The sequence below is a fragment of the Mustela nigripes genome, chromosome 3 (genome assembly GCF_022355385.1).
Source record: "Mustela nigripes isolate SB6536 chromosome 3, MUSNIG.SB6536, whole genome shotgun sequence".
Classification (NCBI taxonomy): Eukaryota; Metazoa; Chordata; class Mammalia; order Carnivora; family Mustelidae; genus Mustela; species Mustela nigripes.
The window spans coordinates 155,847,412-155,872,297 of record NC_081559.1 but is presented as its reverse complement, the minus strand read 5'-3'; the positions used below and the strand labels follow the sequence as shown (position 1 = coordinate 155,872,297).

Below are 24,886 nucleotides of genomic sequence, written 5' to 3'. Positions count from 1 at the left end.
CTCTCTGGGTGGGTTGATGGCTGGCTGAGCCCCCCGTGTGCTGCCTGTCATGTTCAGCTTCACTGTAGAGCGACATTTGTGGTAGGAGATGGAGAGTGGCAGGGGCTGCTGTGGTAAGTTCCCCATCCTCCTGGGCTGGGAATGGTGAGAGTGATGCCCCTGTATTCCTGCCAGGTTGTCCTGGCCATTTTTTGCTCTCTTTGGTGGGTGGTGGGGCATGGTGGCTGAGAGCACCCATAGCAGAGTCATAGGTTCGAATCCTGCTTCCTGTCTCTACCTTGGCAAATTGCTTCACCTCGCAGCGTCTTAGTCTCATCGCCTGTAAAACAGAGCTAACAGTAAGAATGTGTCCCCAGGCTGTTGTAGGATTAACTGCTTAGGACTGATCAGGCATAGCACATACCAATTTCTCTTCTCCCTGTCCCAGCTACCACATACTGCTACTCCAGCCTGGATTTGGGGGTCTGCAGAGTCTGCTTGCCTGTCAAGTTCAGGGGCTTTGGGCTTTAGAAACATCGTAGGGTTACTGTTTGAAGTAAACGTTTTGTTTTCTTTTTTTTTTCTTCCTATATGAGTATAAATTGTTAATCAAATGTTAAAACTGTGTTTCTTGAAGTCACAGTTCAAATTCAGATTCAGATTTGATTAAAATCTACCATGGAACAGTGTGCTGAGTAAGCACTGGGCTTAACACATCTACATATTTCTCTCCCTTATAAATTCAGTTGTTCTTGAAGTGACTGTGAACTGTAGGGTACTGGCAATCTGCCAGAAATGTTCTTATAAACTAACAGGAGTAGAGGAGAGGGGATTGAAGGAGCTGATATAAAGCTGTTGGGTATGTAGAAGGCAGAGTGGCATTGTGGGAAGATAGAAACTTCTTTTCCGTCAGATCCCTGTGTGTGTGCCCCATCAGCCACTTATAGAATTTATTTTGGGCAAGTAACCTCACTTCCATGAGCCTCACTTGTAACATGGGAGCATTAATATTCTCCCCACAGGGTGATTGCTGGAACGGTCGAATGAGAAAAACAGCACAAGGCTCGTGGCAAGCCCTCTTGACATCGTAGAAGCTCAGTAATATCCCAAATCTCTTTCTACCTGTTTTGACTATATTTTGCATTGTTTTGAGCTAGGTTAGAATCATGTGTTTCCTGTATCAGTCCTGGAAGCAAGAGGCATGTGTCTATTCATAAGGATGGGTATGCCAATTATCTCTTTATCTTTCCTTTTTTTTTTTTTTTAAACAGACAACTGGATATAGCCAAGAGAGGAAGTTTAGTGGACCCCTGGAACCCATGACCTTCTCTATTTTTGAAGGCCAAGAAGCAAGTCAAGTCATATTCCAGGTAATGGCTCCTCTTGATCACTGTTATCTTGATTTTATAGGCTCTCACAGTGGACTTTACTCCTTAATCTACTGTATAGCAGGAAATAAAATAGAGGCATGGCAGATCTCATTATAAAGAATGATTTCAGAAGCTCAGTTAAACAGAGAGATGGGTGACCTCGGTCTTGTGAGAGGTTGTGCATGGCATTCTCATTCAGACTTCTTCAGTTGTGTCTCGGGGGAGTGCTCCTATCCCTGGGGTGGGGAGCTTGGTGCTTCTAGGTTCTGCCTCTCCCCTAGGGTGGGAGTGGAATGGCCATCTGACTATCTGTCTATCCAACGAGGATGCTGCTTGGAGCACTGGAAGAAGCAGGTTCTTTGGAGTAGCCCTGGAATGGTAGCTTTTCCTTACTTGCTCCTCTGAACCCATCCCTGGGCCCTTGTCTATGGGTTGACCATGCTGGGAGGTGGTTATCTCCCATAGTCAGAAAACTGAGAAAAGCATCAGATTGAGGGGTGGCCTGTAGATTGGAGTAAGATACCCCAGCTTTCAAGGACACTGAAAAAATCCTGGAAATATAATGGGGAGAGAGAAGAACATACTCCTGAATTTACCAGAAGTTTGCTGGGAAGTCCACTTGGACTTGGAATGGTTGAAGATGGTTTGATGAGCCTTTGGGGGTGTGCCCATGACCTCCACCCCAGGTACTGTGGGAGCAATGGAGGGTTGCTGGACTACCTCTTAAGGGGGATGCCTTCAGTTAATGGCCAAGTGTTTGTCTTGTTGGGCAGTTCTGTGTACAGAGGAGAGACTGAAGTCTGCCTCATTCCTTTTTTTTTTTTTATTATTTTTTTAAAAAGATTTTATTTATTTGACAGAGAGAGATCACAAGTAGGCAGAGAGGCAGGCAGAGAGAGAGGAGGAAGCAGGCACCCTGCTGAGCAAAGAGCCCAATGTGGGACTCCATCCCAGGACCCTGAGATCATGACCTGAGCCGAAGGCAGCGGCTTAACCCACTGAGCCACCCAGGCGCCCCGCCTCATTCCCTTCTTTCATTTGGTACCAGGTTAGTGCCGGGGGCCCCAGAGTGCCTCTGTCCACCTGGCCCTGTAGTGTATTACAGAGGCCTTGACCTCTCCACTCAGGGAAGTCATGCACTGAGGGAATAGCCAATGCTTCAAGAGCTCTGGAGTCTGAGAGGAATTCACTTGGTGAGGAAGGGAGAGAAGAGGAGCTCAACAGAGGCACCGCATGGACACCTGCTCTGTGCTGCCAGAGGGAAAAGCACGTACGGAGGATGGGGAGTATCGAGTAGGCGTTCTGTGAGCACAGGTCCACGTTCTAGGGAACGGAATCAGGACCACAATGCCCCAGTCACGAACCTCACAGTACCTGGCTGGATAGCATGATTTCAGTCTCTAAGGATCCCATCCCTTGGGCTGCTTTTCTTCCTTCTTGGTTCTTTTTCCATTGGCCAGTTTACAAAGTCTATCTCTTTTTGGCCAGAAATGATAGCCCAGTTACCATGGCTGAATGTTTCCTATTTATGGGTGAGTGTGTCGGAGTAGAGGAGTAGGAGATGAAGGGGATTTCCTTATGAAGATCTCAGAATCTCTGCATTAGAAAAGACCAAGGAGACTTTTGGTACCAACTGCTTGTTTTACAGATAGGGAAACTGAGGATTAAATAAGTTAACAGCAGAGCTGAGGTTAGAACACACCATGCCCTGTCCATCTTTGTATGTGGAGAGGATGCAACAAACCCAGCCATGGTAAGATGTGTTTCGAACTCCTCTTTACAGTGGTGGGGGCAGTGGTACAGATCCCCTCATTTCGCACCAGTATTCTTGCCTGGAGTTTGGGAGACACAAAGCCAGCTCATTGCCCTGTGAGACTGGTCCTTGGGTTAGTAAGAGATCTTAAAAAACAAAACAAAACAAAACAAAAGAACTAAACAGCCACAGACGTCCTTCATTGAGGATTTACAACTAACTCCAGCTCAGTATTCTAGGGGTTTCCAGATCATAAGATAGCATAATATAAATCTGAGCTAGGTCATTTTTTTCCTCTTTCTAATGAGATTTAGCTTATACATCATAACGTTTACCTTTTCAAATGTACAAATCATTGATTTTTAATATACCACAAAGATGTGCAACCATTAACACTATCTGGTTCTAGAACATTTTCATCAGCCTCAGAGTAACAGTCCCCATTTTCCTCTCTTCCTCGCCCCTGGCAAACACAAATCTACTTTCAGTACCTGTAGATTTGCTTATCTGGACATTTAATGTAAATAGAATCATACATGTGGACTTTTTGTGTGGTTTCTTTTCCTTAGCATGTTTTCAAAGTTCATCCATATCATAGCAGGTTTTAATACTTCATTCCCTTTTTGTAGCTGAATAATATTCCATTGTATGGAAATATACCACATTTTGAATAGCCATTTATCAATTGATGGACATTTCTGGCTATTCTGAATAATGCTATTATGGACAATCATATACAACTTTTTGTGAGGACATGTTTTCAACTCTCTTGGATATATACCTAGGAGTGGAATTGCTGGATCACAGTTAACTCAATGCTTAACTTTTTGAAGAACCGTGAAACTGTTCTTCAAAGCAACTGAACTATTTTACATTCTTGCCAGCATTGTTTACAAGTTCCGATCTCTCTACATCCTTGCCAATGTTTGTTTTTATCTGTGGTTTTTTAAAAAGATTTTATTTATTTGATAGAGATCGCAAGTAGACAGAGAGGCAGGCGGGGTAGGGGGGTGAGAAGCAGGCTGCCCGCCAAGCAGAGAGCCTGATGTCGGGCTCAATCCCAGGACCCTGGGATCATGACTTGAGCCGAAGGCAGAGACTTTAAACCACTGAGCCACCCAGGTTCCCCTTTATCTGTGTTTTTTAATTACAGCTATCCTCATGGGGGTAAAATAGTATTATTTTTGTCTTTGCGGTTTGGGTTTGCATTTCCCTAATGACTAATGATGTTGAATATCTTCTCATGTGCTTAGTAATGCTATATAATTGTTTTTATATGTGGCTAGATTCAGTTTGCTAGTTGAAGATTTTTGCATTTATATTCATAAGAAATATTGGCCTGCAGTTTTATTGGGTTATCTCCTGATTTGCATATCAGGATGATACTGTCCTCCTAGAGTGAATTGGGACATATCCTTTACTTTTTGGTAACATTTGTGAAGATTTGGTATTAATTTTTCTTTATGTGTTAAGTAGAATTTGCCAGTAAAGCCAACTGATACTGGGCTTTCTTTTGTGTAAAGTTTTTTGATTACTAATTCAATCTCTTGTTACAGTTTTATTCAGATTTCCTATTTATTTTTTACTCAGTTTTGATAGTTTCTGCTTGCCTAAGAATTCATCCATTTCACTGAGGTTGTCTCATTTGTGGGGAAATAATTACTTATATTCTCATTAATCCTTTTTAGCTCCATAAGGTAGGTAGCAATGTCTCCTTTTACATTCCCAATTTCATTTACTTCGATCTTCGTTTTTTTCTCATTTTTAATTATTGTTAAAGTTTTATTTGTTTTATATATATATAGAGAGAGAATGTAAGCAGGGGGATAGGCAGAGGGAGAGGGAGATTCAAGCAGACTCCTCTCTGAGTTCAGAGCCTGATGTGGGGTCTAATCTCAGGACACTGAGATCATGACCTGAGCTGAGTTGGATGCTTAACGAACTAAGCTGCTCAGGTACCCCTATATTGGAGATTTTCAATGCCCCTAGGGTTATCTTACAATCCAGATGAACTCTTTAAGTATTTTGGTCAGCTTCTTGTTTGTGTCAACTTTTATCACTGCCTCAGGCAACTGCAATTTTAAACAATTGCTGATGATTATTTCTGACAAATTTCCCAAGAGAAAAACTATTTGTAGTGAGTGAACTATGAGGTCAGATAAAGACAAGACCTTTGAGTAGGTGTTTCCAGGGAACTCTGGATAGGTCAGATAATAACAGTTGTCTGGGAATGGGGATTTGGGGAAATTCCAAACCCTTTCTGCCCCCTCCATAGTACTGTGGCTGTGAAGCTGTTGGATTCTGCATATCTTGAGAAAGGACAATGGAATTAGGGCAAGTCAAAGTAATCATAATGTTTGGTTCTTACTGATTGTAATTTTCTTAAATAAATACTCCTTGAGTCTTGCAAGCATTCGGTTAATTTCCAAGGTTCTGAAAATGTTAATATTTATTTACAATTTATTTTTCAGTTTCTCATTGCTTTTATGGAGGAAAAGTTTTTTTATTTTTTTAAAAGATTTTATTTATTTATTTGACAGAGATCACAAGCAGGCAGAGAAGCAGGTAGAGAGAGAGGGGGGGGGAAGCAGGCTCCCCGCTGAGCAGAGAGCCTGATGTGGGGCTCGATCCCAGGACCCTGGGATCGTGACCTGAGCTGAAGACAGAGGCTTTAACCCACTTAGCCACCCAGGCACCTGTAAAGGATTTATTTATTTATTTATTATTATTTAAAACATTTTTTTATTTGACATACAGAGATCAAAAGAAGGCAGAGAGGCAGGCAGAGAAAGGGAGAGGAGGAAGTAGGCTCCCCGCTGAGCAGAGAGCCCAATGTGGGGCTTGATCTCAAGACCCTGGGATCATGACCCTAGCTGAAGGCAGAGGCTTAACTCACTCAGCCACCCAGGCGCCCCTGGAAAAGTTCTTTTTCAGATCCTCATTACATCTTTCCCATGATATCCTTAAAACACAAAATAGTAACACCTTTATTTATTATATAAACAATATAATATCAACAAGCAAACACAAAAAAAGTATTCACCCAGTTCTACCCACTTAACACATTAACTATTATCTTACCCATATAACCATCTAACCATATCTTACCTACTGACATGAATGCTTTTGTTACTATTACAATCATAGTTCAGATTTATTATTATAGTCTCCTTTTGTTACTTTCCATAATATCATTTTTTCTTATGCTGCTTCATAATTTATAGAATAAACATTTTAATAATTAATGTTCTATCAACTTTATGTATTGGAATAATTTTTTCACCTTTAGTTTTTGATCATTCAGGAGTTTTCAACTTTCCAGTATTATAAATAAGGCTACTTATACTACAAGCATGTAGTTTACAGTTCGAAAAAATATTTCTTTAGGATAAATTCTGCTTAGTGATGTTTGCTATCAAAGGTTACATTCTATACCTCAAGTGATTCCCAAAGGGAACTTTGTGTTAATTTACTTTCCTTTAATAATATGTTCTTTATATCTTTTACAACATTGGTTGTTATTGATTTTTATTTATTAATAACAATTATAAAAATGTGTTAAAATTATTAATGAGGTTGAACTAACTTTTACGTCTGCTCTATTTTGTGTGAATGTTTTATTCTTGTGGTCTTAAAAGCACCATATTATTATTCCATGAGTAATTGTTGACATTTTCCTCCCTTCTGAAAAAGTAACTAAGAGATTGTCATATAGAATTTTATCAAGTTAAAGACACTTTTTAAAAAAAAAAGTTTTATTTTTTATAAACATATATTTTTATCCCCAGGAGTACAGGTCTGTGAATCGCCAGGTTTACACACTTCACAGCACTCACCAAAGCACATACCCTCCCCAATGTCCATAACCCACCCCCCTTCTCCCAACCCCCCTCCCCCCAGCAACCCTCAGTTTGTTTAGTGAGATTAAGAGTCACTTATGGTTTGTCTCCCTCCCAATCCCATCTAAAGACACTTTTAAATTGTTTTCCTTAATATTAAAATGTCTTAATCTTTGTCAAAATATTTAGAAGTATCAGATGACATTTTTTAAATTTTTATTTTTTAAAGATTTTTATTTATTTGACAGACAGAGATCACAAGTAGGTAGAGAGGCAGGCAGAGACAGAGGAAGAAGCAAGCTCCCTGCTGAGCAGATAGTCCAATGCAGGGCTCCATCCCAGGACTCTGAGATCATGACCTGAGCGGAAGGCAGAGGTTTAAAACCCACTGAGCCATCCAGGCGCCCCTCAGATGACATTTTTTATCCTAACAATAAAGTTATTTCTTTTCATGTTTCTTAGAAACCAGCAATGCTAAAGCTCTCAGATATTCTCAGAAAAATCTCATCTAACTCCAGCTACAACTTAAAGCATCAATTGGCTTTTGTTAATGAATTAAATTATACCATACATTGTTTCTTGAGGGAAATATATTTTAGAGGTTAAATACCTGAGCAGGGAGCCCAATGTGGGGCTTGATCCCAGCTCAAGAGCATGACCTGAGCAGAAGGAGATGTGTAAATGACTAAGCCACCCAGGTACCCCTAGAATGTATCACTTTAAAAGCTCAGATCCTACTTAGTGATTATACAAATGAAAACATTACCTGAAATTTGTGACATTCTACAAATTCCACAACATTGTTTTTCCTTATAGCCTAATCTGATTTTTGCTTTTTCCCAGTTTAAGGCCAAACCTCCTGCTGTGAATTTCAAACTAACTGGAGAGACAGATGGCATATTTCAGATACAATCAGATGGACTTCTGTATCATAACAAAGCCTTGGATAGAGAAACAAGAGCTGTCCACAGACTCCAGGTGAATTGAGAACAGACCAAGGAACCTAACTCCAACCTCTCTGGGCACCCTTTAGCATTGTCCTGGAAGTATCACTAGCACCTTCATCTCTTTCATAGAATCCTTGAGAATCTTTCATAGAATCCAGCTCTCTTGACATCAATGGCATGCATTGCAAATCTCATTTGTCCATTTTTTTACGAATGATTAAGAGATACCCTTTGGGTATGGCAAAGATACCCTCTTCTTCAGGGTTTTTAATCAGAGTAACCCAATTTGAATCGCCAAAGCCCTCAGATGGCATTGGTTGTTCAAGTATGGCCATGATCAAGCACTTGGATCAAACCAAGCCAACACTTCTCTGATATGTCAGGTATCTCCCTGTGGCTATTGTGTGGGCTTTAGACCTACAGAGAAAGCAGCATCAGTATGGGGATGGAGGTCCTGGGGGTCTTGCAAGAAGCAGAAATATCCAACATTCAGAGACTCTAACTAAAGAGAACTTCTCCCTCTTTGTCCTCCTTAGTTTTTCATCTGAATACACAGGAATGGTAGGGAGCTAATCGTAGAAAAAAAGGAGCAAACAAAACTTTCCATCTGGTAACTTCTATTGGCTTTGCAGGTTGACCACTAAAATGAACATGGCACTTCCATAGCCTCCCATAGTCAAAATGTTCTTACTTCACTATTTAGAAAAAAAGCATGTCCAGTGTCTAGCATACCATACTGCTGGGAAAACACAGCCATGATTAGCAGAGTTTAACTGATTGGGTCCCTGTTTTAGTAACTCCCAAATGGGGCTTTTATGGATGTCTTTCTCCCCTACGGTCACCAGGTTATTGGATCTTTGGCTCTAATTTTCTTCAACTGGCTTTTTGGTGTGTGATAGGAAGTTCAGACTTATATAGGTGGTTTTCTTTTCCTTTCTACACCAGGTCTCAACCCTGGATGCTCAAGGAGCTACAGTGGAGGGCCCAGTTCCCATCACCATAGAAGTGAAGGACATCAATGACAATCGACCCATGTTTCTCCAGCAAAAGTATGAAGGCTCAGTCAGACAGAATTCTCGTCCAGGTAAAAGACAGGAGTCTGGAGCTATGTATGGAAAGGTGGAAGGATTTCAGGCAGAAGAGCAGATCTGTGTGGCTAAAAGCTGCAGCATCACTCATTTAGCACTTCCTGTCATACTTAAATTTAATGGCAGTCCCCTAGGAGTTATTATCCTCATTGCTCTAAGACATGGTTTCTCAGCTTTGGCCCTATTGACATCTTGGGACCGGTAAGTCTCTTTTTGTCAGGGGCTGTTCTGTGCATTGTAGGGTTTTTAACAAATTCCCTGACATCTACTTACCAGATGCAACAACAAAAATGCCTTCAGACATTGCCAAATGTCACCTGGGGGGAGAAATCACCCCAGTTAAGAACTATGATTCTAGAATGAGCTTTAGAATACCTTAGAGCTCTAGGACACTCAAGAATACTCTGGAAAGGTGAGCTCACTCTCCAAAATTCTCTCAGAAATCTTCATGCTCCTGGTCACTTTGGGCTCCCAGTTCCTTTTCTTCTCTTACTTACAACTCCTACTTACAGCTCATCCCTTCACTTTGCTTCTACCCTTTTCCATAAAAACCATAGGTATGTGACTCTATTGAAGATTTGGGGAGATGAAGGAGCATTATGTTATAATACGAATATGAAGAAAATAAATGTGAATATCAGACTTTGGAGTTCTCAGAAATGCTCTTGGCCATTTCTACCAACTCACTGTCAAATTTCCTTCTATGTTACTTAATCTTCTCTCTCTCGCTCTTCAATGCCCACTTCCAGTAACTCAGGAAGATAATTCCTTCTACTTTATTATGTAGAGCATCTTTGTTCCTGAACTTACAACCACAGACTCACTTATGAATTCTGCTAAATAAGAATCTTTCAAGTCTTACCCTTTCTCTCTTTACTAATAGGCTCTTCTAGATCAGTGGTTCCAAAACTTTTGGTCTCAGGGCTCCTGTGTTCTTTTAAAAATTATTAATAACTTCAAAGAACTTTAAAAAAATATATGGGTTCTATCCAGTGATATGCTGGTAAATGTTTAATAGCTGTCTCTCTGAGGAGAAAAGCCCTGATCTGTAGGATTGTCCAATTTCTGTGGTATAAATATTGCCACCATGGCTTATTTAGCTACCAATGGTGTTAATAATTGGCTCACAAAAATTTCTGGAAATTCAGCCTTTGGCTGTCATGAGCTGACTCTAGCACATCACTGATTATGTTTACCAATACCTCATTAGAATTAAAAAAATTTAATTTGTGTAAGTAATAATAAGCACATTTTAGTGAAAAATAAATATTTTCAAAGACAAAAAGAATGATTAAGAATGGCTTTGTTTTAATCTTTGCACATCTCTTTAATGACTAGAGTAATTAGCTAAGAACAATTGGATTCTTGTATCTTTTTCTTCATCCATTCTGTTGTCATATTGCTGTTTGGGTTGAAGCATATGAGGCAAAACTGGCCTCACATAGATAGGCAGTTGGAAAAGGGAGGAGTATCGTAATAGCATTTTCACATAACTGTGGATATTCTTTGATACTATACCAGAACTTAAGAAGTTCTTAAAAGCTGGTGACAATGTGAAATCTGAAACTATATCAATGCCTTTTTTGGATAACTCCTTTATGTTAAAATTCATTGAATTATATTGTGCTGCAGTGGATCTTTTACACATGCATGAATTTTGACTCCATCAAAGCTAAAAATAATCTCAAAGACGCCTACAAGTCCCTGGACCATACTTCGAGAAGCCCCATCTTAATGGAAGGAAGTCAAATAAAGATTTATCTCCCCACTAGTATAAATTCCCCCATTCCATCTCTGCCTCTTAGAAGATAAAAGTGTCTATGGTTGGTCTGGATTTCAATTAACATCTTTTTCCCGCTCTGGGGATATTTTGTTTAACAGGAAAACCCTTCATGTATGTCAATGCTACAGACCCTGATGATCCAGCCACTCCCAATGGTCAGCTTCTTTATGAAATTGTCATCCAGCTTCCCATGATCAACAACATCATGTACTTTCAGATCAACAACAAAACGGGAGGAATTTCACTTACCGTAGACGGTAAGTTGAGTGATGCCCTCATGGGACTGTCTGAGTCAGAAAAAGGAACCCAGATCTGTGTTACCTTTGGAGATGTTTCCTTTTTTCTTCTTTCCTACTTCCCATAGGATCCCGGGAATTGGATCCATCGAAGAATCCTTCCTACAGTTTGGTGGTCTCAGTGAAGGACATGGGAGGCCAGAATGAGAATTCTTTCAGTGACAGCACATCCGTGGATATAATAGTGAATGAGAATATTTGGAAAGCACCAGAACCTGTGGAGATTGTAGAAAACTCAACTGATCCTCACCCCATCAAAATCACTCAGGTAGTGCCCAAGGAGTGCTTTGAGCTCACTAGATAAATGGCCTTACTTTGTGGAGGTCCACTCTCATGGTCTTCAGTGATATATTTATTTGGTACATTTACATAGTATAATTATAAAACAAACGAAGTAGACAAAGTCTCTGGCCCCAAGACTCTGGAGTTTATTAGTTTATTATCATGGGTAAACTCTGGTCTTTACCAGCCTGGGTTCAGATACATACACACACATGTGCACACTCGTGTCTGCATGTACAAACTTTAAAAGAGAACTTCACTCCCCTTCCCCTTCCAAGTAAATACCACTAATATTTGTTTACTGTTAGTAATATAGTATAGTCAGTAGTGTAGGATATGGCTGCACTGGAGTGGGTTGTATATGGTGTACAAGGTATGTACATATGTATACATATTGTACATATATTGTACATATATGTATATATGTACATATATATGATTTGAATAGGAGTTTGTAAATATTTTTGAAAGGTTGTGTCTTATTCTTGTGAGAAAACTTTATCCAGTAGACACATCAGATCATAGACTGAAGGACAGACATGACTGGCTAAGAGCAGGAGTCAAGTAGGCAACCTGTACTCTTGGTACCATCCTCCCACAACTCCACCTCTTATGTGTCCCTCCTTTTCATTCACATGTCTCCCTCTTCCCACCTCCATGGTAGGAGCTCTTACCGGGGGTGCCCTCCTACCTTCGATCCTGGAAATCCATTCTTGGCTTCACCCAGATCTTATCTCTTCTGGAAGATCAGGAAGCTCCTTGACATGAAAACTGTGGGTTAGTGAAAGAGCACTGATTTAGAAGCAGATGACCAAAACCATGTGCCTGCTCCATTATTTTAATGATTGATCATAAATAAGCTATTATCTCTTCTAAGACCCAACTTCCCATCAATAAAATAGGGATAACAGCACCTCTCTGGTTGATGTGGAGATTAACTCAGAGATAATATCTGTGAAAGTAGATAAAATGTATCAATGTTATGAGTCTCAGTTTGTAGTTCCCCTAACGTTTTTCTGAATGGGTGATGTTGTTAAGGTGGCACTGGAATGGCCCATCCCATCATATCTATTGTCTATCTTAAAAGGATTTTTAATTATTGAAATGTTGAATTCATCAACTTCACTTTAATGGCATGGGTCGGGGGGAAGAATGAAAGCAAGAGGTATTCTGCTTTACCAGCTAAGAAAATGTGTCATGAGAATTTCAGACTTAAGCCTTTACTAAAGTCTTATTTATTATTTAGGTTATGACCAGAAGGACTAATAAATGCTAAAAAGAACAAACATACTTATTTGCTCTCAAGGCTCTTGAAGTAGAGAAATACTAAGGTGCTACACTTGATACTTAGGCCTGGGGGAAAGTGCTTTGGGTTTCTTGAATCCTGAGAAGAAGAATGGAGGGGGACAGCTCAAGAGAAAAGAAGTCTGACTGAATTTTTAGGATACAAGGGAACTCCCTTAGAAGCAAGAACACAGTCTTTGGCTTGGACAGAAGGTGGTGCTTAAATAACTAACAAGGGACCAGGGTGGCTCCTCGATGCCCTTCCTGAGCTGGTCTAAGAGAATAGTTCATTCAGATAGTTGTAGTGCTTGGGCGAGTCACTGAAACATTGTGGCCTAGGTTTCTCAGTCATAAAATGGGTATATCACTCTACTTCACCGGGTCTTTGAGAATTTAATGAGATAATACTTAAAGGTGTTTAGCATTGTATCTGGCTTGTGGCAAGCCCCCAATAGGTGTTGTTATTAGTATTAGAGTATCATAGAGGCTGTGCTACTGTCTCTAGCAAGTGGACTGATCTTACTATTGAGTTTACTTATTTTTTTGCCAAGTTGTTTACAAACAACACTAGGGGTTGGCAATTATTCTTATCTCTGAAGTCTTTAAGACTAAATATTCAGGGGAGGCATGCACTTTCCTTAGGTACGATTTGTCTTGCTTAAATCATGGCATGGAGACAAGGTTAGAGTGTCTCCTGTTGTTCTGAACATCCTCACTGGGGAGTTTCAGGAGCTTGTCGTACATCTCGACTTTGTTCTCAGAGAGTAGCAGCTGCAAATTACATTTTGTTTCATGGATAGGAAGACTCCACAGTCAGACTTCCAAAAGAACAACCCACAGCCCCATTAGAGGGTTCACAAGGAATTTCTTTAGAGAAGAAAAATACTCCTGTATGATTTTTTTGAGTACTATAACTTGGTAAAAGAAGAAGAAGAAGAGGCTTATTTTAGTTGAATATGAAGTAGTTATAGAAAACCACAGACATACAAATAAGATTTTTGGAAATTTTGAATTGAGAACCAGAGAAGTGTTTCTTCCTTTCCAGTTCTCTTGGTCCTGATATGTCTCTCCTGACCACTCACTGTGGGCCTTATAGGTGCAGTGGAATGAGCCAGGTGCACGATACTCCCTAACTGGCAAGGAGAAGGGGCCCAAATTCCCATTTTCAATTGACGAGGAAGGAGGCATTTATGTGACTCAGCCCTTGGACCGAGAAGAAAAGGATTCGGTGAGTAAGTCTGGGAAGAGTTTCACGGCCAACAAAGCCAAGACTCCTGTGCCCATGGACATCTCAGGGAAGAATTGATTTTACTTAAAAATGACAACAAAAACCCCAAACTGTGTTCTGAACCCCAGCACATGATTGCTCTCAAAGATAAGAGAGCACCCTGCAGACCTGACCCATTTTATCTTGTTTCCCAGTTCGAAGTAAATTGAAAATAAAGGGGTAGATTAAATAACTGTTTTCTCTGCCTTTTAACAAGGATGATGGAGGAGTCCTGTCTTAACACTGATCTTCCTGTTGTAGTATGTTTTTTACGCTACAGCAATGGATGAGGGTGGAAGATTGCTTTCGGTACCGCTGGAAATTCGTGTGAAAGTTAAGGACATTAATGATAACCCACCTACATGTCCATCTGCAGTGACCGTTTTTGAGGTCCAGGAGAATGAAATTATAGGTAAGAAATGGCTGCTGCTCAAAGCCATGGACAAAGCATATGGACTGTCCTCTATATGTTACCTCTTCAATCCCCTTCTTGTCTCTACCAGGTAAAAGATAGGGAGGTAAGTGTGATCGGGGATCATCTGTGCATATCTGGCACAGCAGAGAGATTTGAATGCACTCTTGGAATCACACAGGTACAGTATTTCGGCTAAAAAATATATCTGGGAAGTGTTCTTAAATTGGAGCTTTTGAAACTACTACCACCACTGTGTCCATCATTACTCCCACTACTATTATTGTTACTAGTACTAGTACTACTATTACTTCTACACCCTTACCACTACCACTGGCACCATAACCACTTATGCCAGTATCTTGTATACATATATAAGGTTATCTCACTTGCAACGTTTCCCCGTAGATTCTTATTTGCCTTCTAACAATCTCAGGAACAGATAAAATCTCATCAAATTTGCTAAATAATTCAGATAAGTATTGATATCCAATGTCAGATACTCTGCAGTAAGCAAGCACCAAAAATGCAAGTTGACTTTTGACCCTTGATCTTCCTTCTCTAGGAATCAAATAATAGCTCAGGAAGGTAGTTGACGAAGTTCGAGTCCTACCTCTTTTTGTCCTTGCAAGTCTTTTTTACCTGCTTTGTTGGGTGTCACATGGTAGCTACTATGAGAGCCACTCCTCGGGCTCTGCTGTCCTTCTGAGTAGATCCTTCCTCCCATGCCTTGTGGACATTCTCATCATTTTCTTTTGATCATTCTACTCTTCTTACTATACATTTTTGACACAGTAGATGCCGTTCTGATTGCACCTGCTCCTGTGGCTTGTTTGCTCAATGTGCATTTTTTTGTTTGTTTGTTTGTTTGTTTTTAAAGATTTTATTTATTTATTTGACAGACAGAGATCATAAGTAGACAGAGAGGCAGGCAGAGAGAGACATGGAGGTAGGCTCCCTGCTGAGCGGAGAGCCTGATGCGGGGCTCAATCCCAGGACCCTGGGATCATGACATGAGCTGAAGGAAGAAGCTTGACCCACTGAGCCACCCAGGTGCCCCTCCATGTGCATGTTTTATTTTGTTTTACTTTCTTGCTGTCAGGAGTCCTATAGAGGTGACCTGTTGTCAATGTGTTCTGCTTAGGGCCTGTCTTTTTCATTTATTCTAATGCTCACAGCAACAGGAAAGGTTACATGGCAGCTTGAAGGATTTTAGTTAATTACAAGGAAGAATCTTCTGACAGTGATGTTGTGTAACAATGAGTGAGTGACAATAGCCAAGAAATACTTGTGGCATCACCCTTTTTGAAAACCTCCCAAATTTCTGGTCTATGATGCTGAATGAAGGCAGAATTGAAGAACTTCCCAGATGATCCCTCAACCCTCTGTGTACAGGGCCTAACATTTGGTATATTTGTTATCTATTATTGCATAGCAAACCAAATGTTGTAGCTTCAAAAAACATTTATTATATGACAGCATCTGGGAGTCAGGAATCAGAGGGCAGCTCAGTTGCATACCTTTGATTCAGAGGGAGAGCTTGGTGGGAGTAGGGGGCTGGCAGAGAGATCTTGAAAAATGGTGAGCAAGGTAAAAGGCAGTATTTTTATAACCTAATCTCTGAAGAGGCATCCATCACTTTTACCATATTCCATTGATTAGAAGTAAGTCACTAAGCCTAGCCCACACTCAGACAGAGAGGGTTACACCAAGGAATCAATTTGTGGGGGGTCACTGGGAACCATTTTAGAAGAGAGGATAGTACTAGTTTTCTGAGACTGGTGAGGAAGTCATTGTGGTAGGATAAATTGTTTAGGGTCCCGGAGAGCTATTTGCCTCTCTAAAGGTGAGAATTTATTTTGTGACATTATCTCACCAAGTGTCGAATTGTAGGCTTAATGGACCAGGAATTCTCATAAATCAACAGAGATTGAATTTATTCTTTATATTTAGCCTAAAAGAAGTACAAAACCATGTCCCTGTCCTTTGGGGGCTTACTGTGTAGCTCAATAAAATACTAAGTTATTCCCTAGTGTGTTGACATTCTCCTCTTTGGTGTCTTTTATTAGCCAGAACCTGTGGGACTTGTGTTCCCAAGTTTTAGCAGTGCTGATACTAATTCTGAAATTCCACTTGTTACCAAATCCTATGTGTTCATACAGAAAATTTAGCTTCTCATAAAAACCCCACCTCCTGAAAGTATTTCTGAGTGCCCCAAGGGATGCTGTAAATACCTCTGAGTCAGTTTGGGTTGCCATTCATTCCCGGCCTTTGTCCCTCAGAGACCTGGCCCTCCTTTTACTTCTGGCCCATCCAAAAAAGTTCTCTGCTCCCATGGGAGGCAGCCTCCCCTGGAGTTTCCCTGGTCACTGATGTCAACAGTCTTCATGGTGCCTCTGACAACGGAAATTTTCCTGCGGGGTGGGAGAAGAACGGTTTCCTCTGTGTCAAACTCACTTGCTGAGAGGAAAGGTCCATAGCAGGGCTGCTCTGACTCCAAAGGATCACAGAATTTAGTAAGATACTCTTTGATCCCAACACAGACACTTAAGGGCAGGTGCATGCCACAAGGTGACGTGGTTGTAGTGGATTCAGCAAGAGCAGCTGCTGCTACTCTGTTAGATAAATATTCACCTGTGTCCTGTTGACTATTATGCTCCCTCCCCAGCCCACAGGACACCTCTATATGGGTCCAGCTCCATTACAGACATAACACAGGCACTTTCTTACCTCCACCCTCAAAAAAAAAAAAAAAAAAAAAAAAAAGACAATGCCTCCAAATTTCCATGTAAGGTAGTGAATGCAAATTGGGGAAGGGATGAAACCTAAATCCACAACTGGGATATATTCACGTTTTAGCCCCACGATGGGATTTTTGCTCCCTTTTGGAAAACCACAATTGTCATTTCACAGAGCAAGATGATCCAGAACCTATTACAACTCACCCAGAACTGGAAGGAGCTGTGAGTCATATCCTCTGCCTTCTGGAACTCCCTAGACCGAAACACTCACAGGGATAAAACACATAGGGCCATAGACCACAGCAGGCGGGGGATGTATGCTTGTTCTTTGCCCTGTGTCATCTTCTGGGTAGGGTCATCTCTGCAGTTGTAGCATACAGCTGCTTAGAAGCAAGCCACAGTTGGCTTTTCCTCATCTAACACCAATTGTCTTGTCTGTCAGTGTCCAAGGATGGCTGTAACAAATCACCACAAACTTGGCTTCAAACAACAGAAATGTATTCTCTCATAGTTCTGGAGGCTGGAAGTCTAAAATCTAGTAGAGAATTCTTCCCAGCCTCTTCCAGATCCTGGTGGCTCCTGGCATTTCTTGGCTGCTTATGGCATAACTCTGGTTTCTGCCTCCTCCTTCATGTGGCCACTTCCTCTATGTATGTCTTGTGTCATCTCTTCTTCTAATAAGAACATCACTCTCTAGATTTAGGCCTACCCTAAATCCAGGATGCTTTCATCTCAAGATCCTTAATGAATTACCTCTGTAGAGACTTTATTTCCAAATAAGGTCACATTTGAGGTTCCAGGTGGACATGAATTTTTGTAAGATGCTATTTGTTATGGGCTGAATTGTGTCCCCCCCTAAAATGCATATGGTGAAATCCTCACCCTCAGTACCTCAAAGGGGGACTATTATTGAGAGTTAGGGTCTTTAAAGAGGTGGTAATTTAAAATACTGTCACTAGTAAAGGCTTTAATCCAATATGACTAGTGTCCCTCTAAGAAGAGAAAATCTGGACTGGACACATATAGAGGAATGATCATGTGAAGACACAGGAAGACAGCCATCTACAAGCCGACCTCTTGATCTTAGACCTTTAGCCTTCAAAAACTGTGAGAAAATTTATTTATGTTGTGAAATCTACCCAATCTATAGTACTTTGTTATGCTGGTCCTATCAGACTAATAATATACTGCTCAACACACTACATTATGGAAAGAGAAGAACCAAATAAATGTAAGAACTTGAGTGATTCAGCGCTTTCTAGGGACATGCTTATCCAGTGAAACCCTTTTGAATACAGTGGATTACATAGAATCTATAATGGATGGATTCCTTCTATTCTTTCTCCACAGGGAGCAATATTGGGACTTTTATTGCCCACGACGAGGATGAAGAAAACACTGTCAATAGTATTTTAGGATATAGAATTGTGGATCAAATCCCCAAATTTCCCAAGGAAGGACTCTTCCTGGTCCAAACCTACTCAGGAGTGTTCCAGTTAGCTGCACAGTCCTTGAAGAAGCAAGACACTCCACAGTACAATCTGACGGTAGAAGTGGCTGACAAAGGTTAGTGTCACATTTGCTGTCAAAAGTGGAGATCCTTGTTGTCCTTCTAGTTGTGCTTTGTTAGGCTGCCCTGGTGCTGGGCTGTATTACAGGATGCCATCTGAGAGCTCTTGCTTCCTTTGTAAGACACACATGGAGCGCAGAGGCACTGGGTCCAACATGGTAGAGGTCAGACTTATAGCTCAGGCAACATTATTGTGTTGGTTCCAGTCCTCGGAGAAGCAGATGCCAAGAGGGGATTAAATGTATAAGGATTTTATTAGGGGAAAGACCCATGAGAAAAAAAATGGGGGGTGGTGTCTGGAGAGGGCTGGGGGAACCATCAGACCATGGTATAAGCCTAAGCCTCAGTGAAGGAAGGCTGGTGGGAGAACAACAGACCACTAAGAGTTAAAAAAAAATTGGCCAAGGTCACTGGGAAGTCCAAAGTTGTCCATCGAAGGAATCTCTGATCTCCTAGAACATGCCTGTCTTGGCCTGCCTGCCTTGCTCAGACACTGGCTGGGGGCAAGCCATGGGAAGAAGGCCTCCTTGCAAATATGCTGCTGGATTTTAGAGTACAGTATGGGGTGGGGTGGGGGGGGCACTGTCAATTAAGTTCCCTGTTGTTGGAGGTTGGCAAAGCCCATTCTCATGGCTGCTGTGATCACGAAACAGAATATTAATTGCGTTTTCCAATTCTCTCTTTTGAACTCTAAGGACCCTATTATTTGAGAGTGGAGGAGAAATGCATCTTTGGGGAAGTTCTGTCTTCTATCAGCTCTCAGCTGGCCATGACTTCTATACAATTTCAAAACAAGTGTTTCTTAATCTTTGTTGGGTCACAAGACCCTTTGAAGATCTAATGAACACTGTGTATTCGTTAGGACAGTTGTGCACAGACATGCAAAAACACATGTATTTAGAGCCAGATTGATTTTAGGGATGCACACACTCCTAGGTTAAGAATCTTTCTTTGAGTTAACAAGCACCCACTCTTAGATGACCAAATAGTTCAGTAATCGTTGTGCTGGGAGTCACAGATTATACAGGTATGAAGAAGAAAAGAGCATCATTTCACACCACTCCTCCCATTTCCCCCTTCGCATAGATGTTGACATACTGAAGAGAACTGAGTTTTAACAGGCTCCCAGTACAGACTTGGGAAGTTAGTAATTTGGCAAATAGTGAGAGCCCAATATATCTAGAATTTTGTTAAGAGGTACAACAGAAGTGAGTATAAGTCATCCCCTCTTATGATGAATGAAAATTTCACACCATAGCCAACCATTCTTTTTTTTTTTTTTTAAGATTTTATTTATTTATTTGACAGAGATCACAGCAGGCAGAGAGAGAGAAGGAAGCAGGCTCCCCGCGGAGCAGAGAGCCCAATGTGGGGCTCGATCCCAGGACCCCGGGATCATGACCTGAGCCAAAAGCAGAGGCTTTAACTCACTGAGCCATCCAGGCACCCCATTAGCCAACCATTCTTTCAGCAAACAGTTACTGAGCACTTACCTTACATGAGACACCATTCAAGCTATTGAAGATACACAGGTGAATAAGACCCAGGGGTTTTCCTCAAGGAGCATTCATTGTAAAAAGGAGATGGGCATGTGAGTAAATAAATTACAAAAAACATGTAGAAGGAAATGAGGGATTCAGTAGAGGGAGAGAGAAGGTCAGGCTTTCTGGAAAAGGTGTCATTGAGCTGAATTTTGGGGGATGAATATGATGTGTTACAAAATAGTGCAGGGCTTATGGAGGAGAAGAAATTCTATCTGCAAATGCAAATGAAGTAAGGTGAGGCTCTAAGAGCATAAGGTGGAAATCAGATTACAAATTGTCTATGTGAGTATTTTTATAGAAAATAGGGAGCAAATAGATTTACACATAAATATATAAGTGTGCAGAAAGAATTCAACATTCAGTTGTTGAATGTTATAGCCTAGAGACTGGGCTTAATTAATACAGTTTTACATAAAATCAGGGAGGGCTTGCTACCCAGGAGGCCACACAACTTACCCAAGTGAGTTTTTGTTTTGTTTTGTTTTTCCCCAAATGAGGTTTTTTTGTTTGTTTGTTTTTTAAGATTTTATTTATTTGTCAGAGAGACAGAGAGCACAGGTAGGCAGAGTGGCAGGCAGATGCAGAAGGAGAAGCAAGCTCCCTGCAGAGCAAGGAGCCCAATGTAGGATTCGATCCCAAGACTCTGGGATCATGAGCCAAGCTGAAGGCAGCCAGCCGCTCAGCCGACTGAGCCACCCAGGCATCCCTCCCCAAGTGAGTTTTGTGCAGAGCAAGGAGCCAATGAGTTCAGGTCCTGGAAACCTCCCCCAACTCCCAACCCCACCCTGACCCTTGTTAGTCATTCTTGTTCTGAGGACTGATCTTTGCTTTAATCAGCATCCACTATTATAATTCAACTAGACCACAAGCCTGGCTGCCTGTCTGGTGCATTGGACACCATCTCTGGAGTTAGACTCCCTGAGTGCATCTGTCAAGATCCCAGCAAGAAGCAGTTCCTCGAAAGGAATAACCAAGAAGAGTTTAAAGAAGGGATTTGTAAAGGTTGTGGACAGGGTTAAGGGAAACCAAATGGAGGTATGAAGTGCAAAGGACAGCCTCCTTCCACTGAGGTGTGAAGGGGCAATCAAAGGAGCATTCCCCAAAGGAACATGCCCTCTACTTTTGCCTGCAGAAGAGGCTGCTGGGGGAAACTACCCCCAACCTCTCTCTTCCTGCCCCTCCTCCCATCTCCTGATCAGGGCTGCCATTGGCAGCAGCCAGGATGTCCAGATGCAGTTACTTGGGTCAGCCTCCAGGGACACGGAGTGGAGTGGAAGGGTGGAGAGTGGACAGAGAGGGCAAAGGGAGCAGGTAGATTTGAATTCTGGCTTGACCACTAGTTAGTTGTGTGACCTCGGTCAGGTTACCTAACTTCTCTATGCTGTGTGTCCTCATTCATGAACGAAATGAAGATGATCATAGTGCCTAAGTCATGGAACTCGTATGACAATGCAATGAGTAATGCTAGTAAAGCACTTAATACAGTGCCTGGTACACAGAGTGCTGACAATTTGTATTATAACAAGAACCCCAGTTCTGTTGTTATGTACATCTTATAGAAAGACTAACTAAGGCACAGAGAACTCAAATGACACACAATCTGATAAGTTCTCAGATATCTGGTAAGTGGCAGAGTCAGAATTCAACAGTGGGACTCCTGAGCCCGGAGTCTTAGCTATTATACAACACAGTATATCATGACTTAGAGCCACGGTGACCCCAACAAAGAACCTGTCATGTTGTTTCTCATTCTGGATATTTCCCTGGACACCCCATCCCCACCTGTATTCTATGCTCATCTTGGACCTAGCTTGAACCTGCTGTCTTGGACTAGATCTTTGAATTGGCAAACTCACCCCTCAAAGACGGTGTCATTTTCTATGAGCTCCTTCTGACCTTCTCTTGCCTCCCACTGTATGAGTAGCCAGGCCTCTTGAAGGGGGCTAACTGTATTTGGAAGAATTTGGAGGAATAGGCACCCGACTTTCCCAGTGTATAGGACAGAGGAGATGCAGCATGGTAAGGGCTGGAAGTGTTCAGAGAAGGAAAGACAGCTGGCTGGGAGACTCAGGGAAGGCTTTCTGGAAAGGCAGTTTTGCATTAGGTTTTGAAGGCTACATAAGTTTCACTAGTTAGAAAAAAGAGGTTGCTTCATGGGAAAAACAAAAACAAAAAACAAAAAACAAACAAAAAAACCTAACCAGTCTTGATGAGGAACAAGCCTTACCTACGAAGGGGCAGATGCCCAGGGAAGCTTCTATTAGAGATTTTCCGGCCTCCTCTTGCTGACCTGCTTGTGGGGAGCAGGTGGGGGGCAGAGAATCCTGTCCCCCACAAACACTGCATGTCCATGGCAGAATTGTGACTGTGACTGTCACTCCCCTTGCCAATGTATTTCTTACAGATTTATCGTTTTAACACATGATATTTGATGAATGTTTTTGTGCTATGACTTTGATTTTCAGATTTCAAAACCCTCTGTGATGTGCAGATCCATGTTATTGATATCAATGACCAGATCCCCATCTTCGAAAAATCAGATGTAAGTATTTTCATCTGCTGTTTTTTCTTTGTTCATATTACTTGACCCTGACTTCTGGGATAAAGTCACAGTGAGTAGTTAGGAAAAATTCCAGACTTTAAAGGTAGCTTTAGTCAGTACACTGGTGACAAACCCAGATACCATCTTCAGTGGAAATCTTCAGGGAACAACAGAATTCACTGTTAGAGTATCTGGGAACATCTGCTTATAAACTTCTACCAATGGCTCATTTCTTCCAAGGGCTTGCTAAAAAGCTGCAATGACCATCTTTGTCAGATTTAAAGGAATTGAATGGCTACTTGCATTTTGTCCTTATATAATATGTGACAGTGAATGGATTACCACTACATCTCAAACAAGCATTTTCAGTCAAAAACTTAATATTTGGAATACTGGTGATTTAAACTCCTTTTGTAATAACTGGGTAAGAGAAAGAGAGAGGAAAAACTGACCTCTCGGTTAAGCCAAAGAAGAATGTGCTTAAGACATTTGCAAGAATTAGGAAAATTGGGCAGAAAGAGCAGGAGAAAAAAGATCAGTTGAGAGAACATCGAGAAAAACATTCACTTATTTTGATGTGGGCTTAAAACTTGGGGTGGTTTTACCATAGCTTCCCTTAAAAGGGAGGTCTCTATTTCTTCTGGAGCAGAGAGAAACCCATTTGACTAGATTGTTATGTCATGTTTGAAGTCATTTAAGGGACAGCCCAGAGCCTTGTGATGATGATTATAAATGAAAATAGGGACAAAGCTGTGACAAAGAAAAGGAATTGATTTATGATAGGGTTTGGGAGCAAGAGGTGTGACTGAACGTAAGGGGTTGCAGGCTCTGGGGCCCCTCAGACATGAGATAAAGAGCCCATTGCTTCTCAGTCTCCATGAGCCCTTTCTTGGCTTGTGGTTTTCTCGAGTTCCATCAAGATGGTGGTTTTACACTGAGGATAAGAATATCCTGCTTTGGGAGCTGGAAAGCAAATTGGGCCTTAGAGAGAGCAGGTAGGCATCTGTCATTGCTCCAGGCCTCCCTCCGGGCTCTGCCTGGTAGCATCTTTAAGATCATGATGCCAACAGAGATAATCTGGGGGATTTTCAGTGCAGTGGTGGGGGTTGGTGTGGGCCAATGAGCAAGAACACAGGCTTTGGAGTTGTACCAGCATGGACCTGAGTTCCAATTCTCAGACTCACTAGTTGCGAACTCTTGGCTGGGGTTTACTTCCCTAATCCTTTGCTTTCCTGCCAAATGGAGATGACTTGATAGGGTGCTTTGTTGCTTATCTTTCCTGAGTCCTTATCATGTGCCAGGCATTCAGGGGGGGGTTACATGCTTTATCTCTCTCAATCATCACAGCGAACAGGATGTTGGTTGTATTGCTATTATTTCCATTGACAGATGATGAAACTGAGACTTGAGGAAACGAGGTGACTTACTTCAGGTCACCCAGCTACTAAGTGGCAAGCTGAGGGTTCATCCCCAGGCTGTTTGATTCCAAAGTTCAGGCTCTTAACCTCTTTTCCTTGGTGGGTTACAGATTAACTAAAAGAATATATATGTGAAGTGTCTGCTGCAATTTAGGTACTCAGTACATAGTAGCTATTGATTTATATCATCACTAGTATAATAATTGTAGTTAATAAACATATTGGATATGAGAAGGGGAATCTGTATTAAAATCCTACCAATAACTCCCTGAGACATGTTTCTTGGTGCAATGGATATCAGTCTATGAGGATGACTGATGTCAAAAATCAATGGCCACATATTTATAGGTAAGAAAACATGCTTGGTAAGTATTAATGCAAACTATGATTTGTGTTCATTGTGAATCCAAAGAGACAGATTTGCCCCTTGGCAATTATGTTTGATGACAATGGACATTCTCATCTCCTTCCCCTATTTTTTTCTTAGTATGGAATCTTAACCCTTGCTGAAGACACAGCTGTTGGGTCCACCATCTTGACCATCCAGGCCACAGATGCTGATGAGCCATTCACTGGGAGTTCTAAAATCCTATACCGTATTATACAGGGAGACAGTGATGGACAACTGGGGGTTGACACAGATCCCCAAACCAATGCTGGATATGTCATAATTAAAAAGGTAAAGAGCCCCTTTAATGGATTTTCTTCTTTTTTATAAATCAAGTTTCTTATGACGGTACAAGGGTCAATAAGCAGGGGTAGTGGATTAGC

The 24,886-nt window shown here is 41.4% G+C and overlaps 1 protein-coding gene across 4 annotated transcripts in view; it reads left to right on the top strand.

Moving 5' to 3' along the window:
• CDH17 (cadherin 17) overlaps positions 1 to 24,886 on the top strand; it is a 110,991-nt gene that overhangs the window by 60,334 nt on the left and 25,771 nt on the right. For all 4 annotated transcript variants that reach the window (XM_059394861.1, XM_059394862.1, XM_059394864.1 and 1 more), the window contains exons 3-12: positions 1,251 to 1,349; positions 7,785 to 7,919; positions 8,834 to 8,972; positions 10,858 to 11,016; positions 11,124 to 11,323; positions 13,718 to 13,849; positions 14,150 to 14,300; positions 18,392 to 18,607; positions 22,621 to 22,697; positions 24,603 to 24,794. In XM_059394861.1, the coding sequence (XP_059250844.1) occupies positions 1,251 to 1,349; positions 7,785 to 7,919; positions 8,834 to 8,972; positions 10,858 to 11,016; positions 11,124 to 11,323; positions 13,718 to 13,849; positions 14,150 to 14,300; positions 18,392 to 18,607; positions 22,621 to 22,697; positions 24,603 to 24,794 (1,500 nt within the window). The remainder of the gene's footprint in view (positions 1 to 1,250; positions 1,350 to 7,784; positions 7,920 to 8,833; positions 8,973 to 10,857; positions 11,017 to 11,123; positions 11,324 to 13,717; positions 13,850 to 14,149; positions 14,301 to 18,391; positions 18,608 to 22,620; positions 22,698 to 24,602; positions 24,795 to 24,886) is intronic.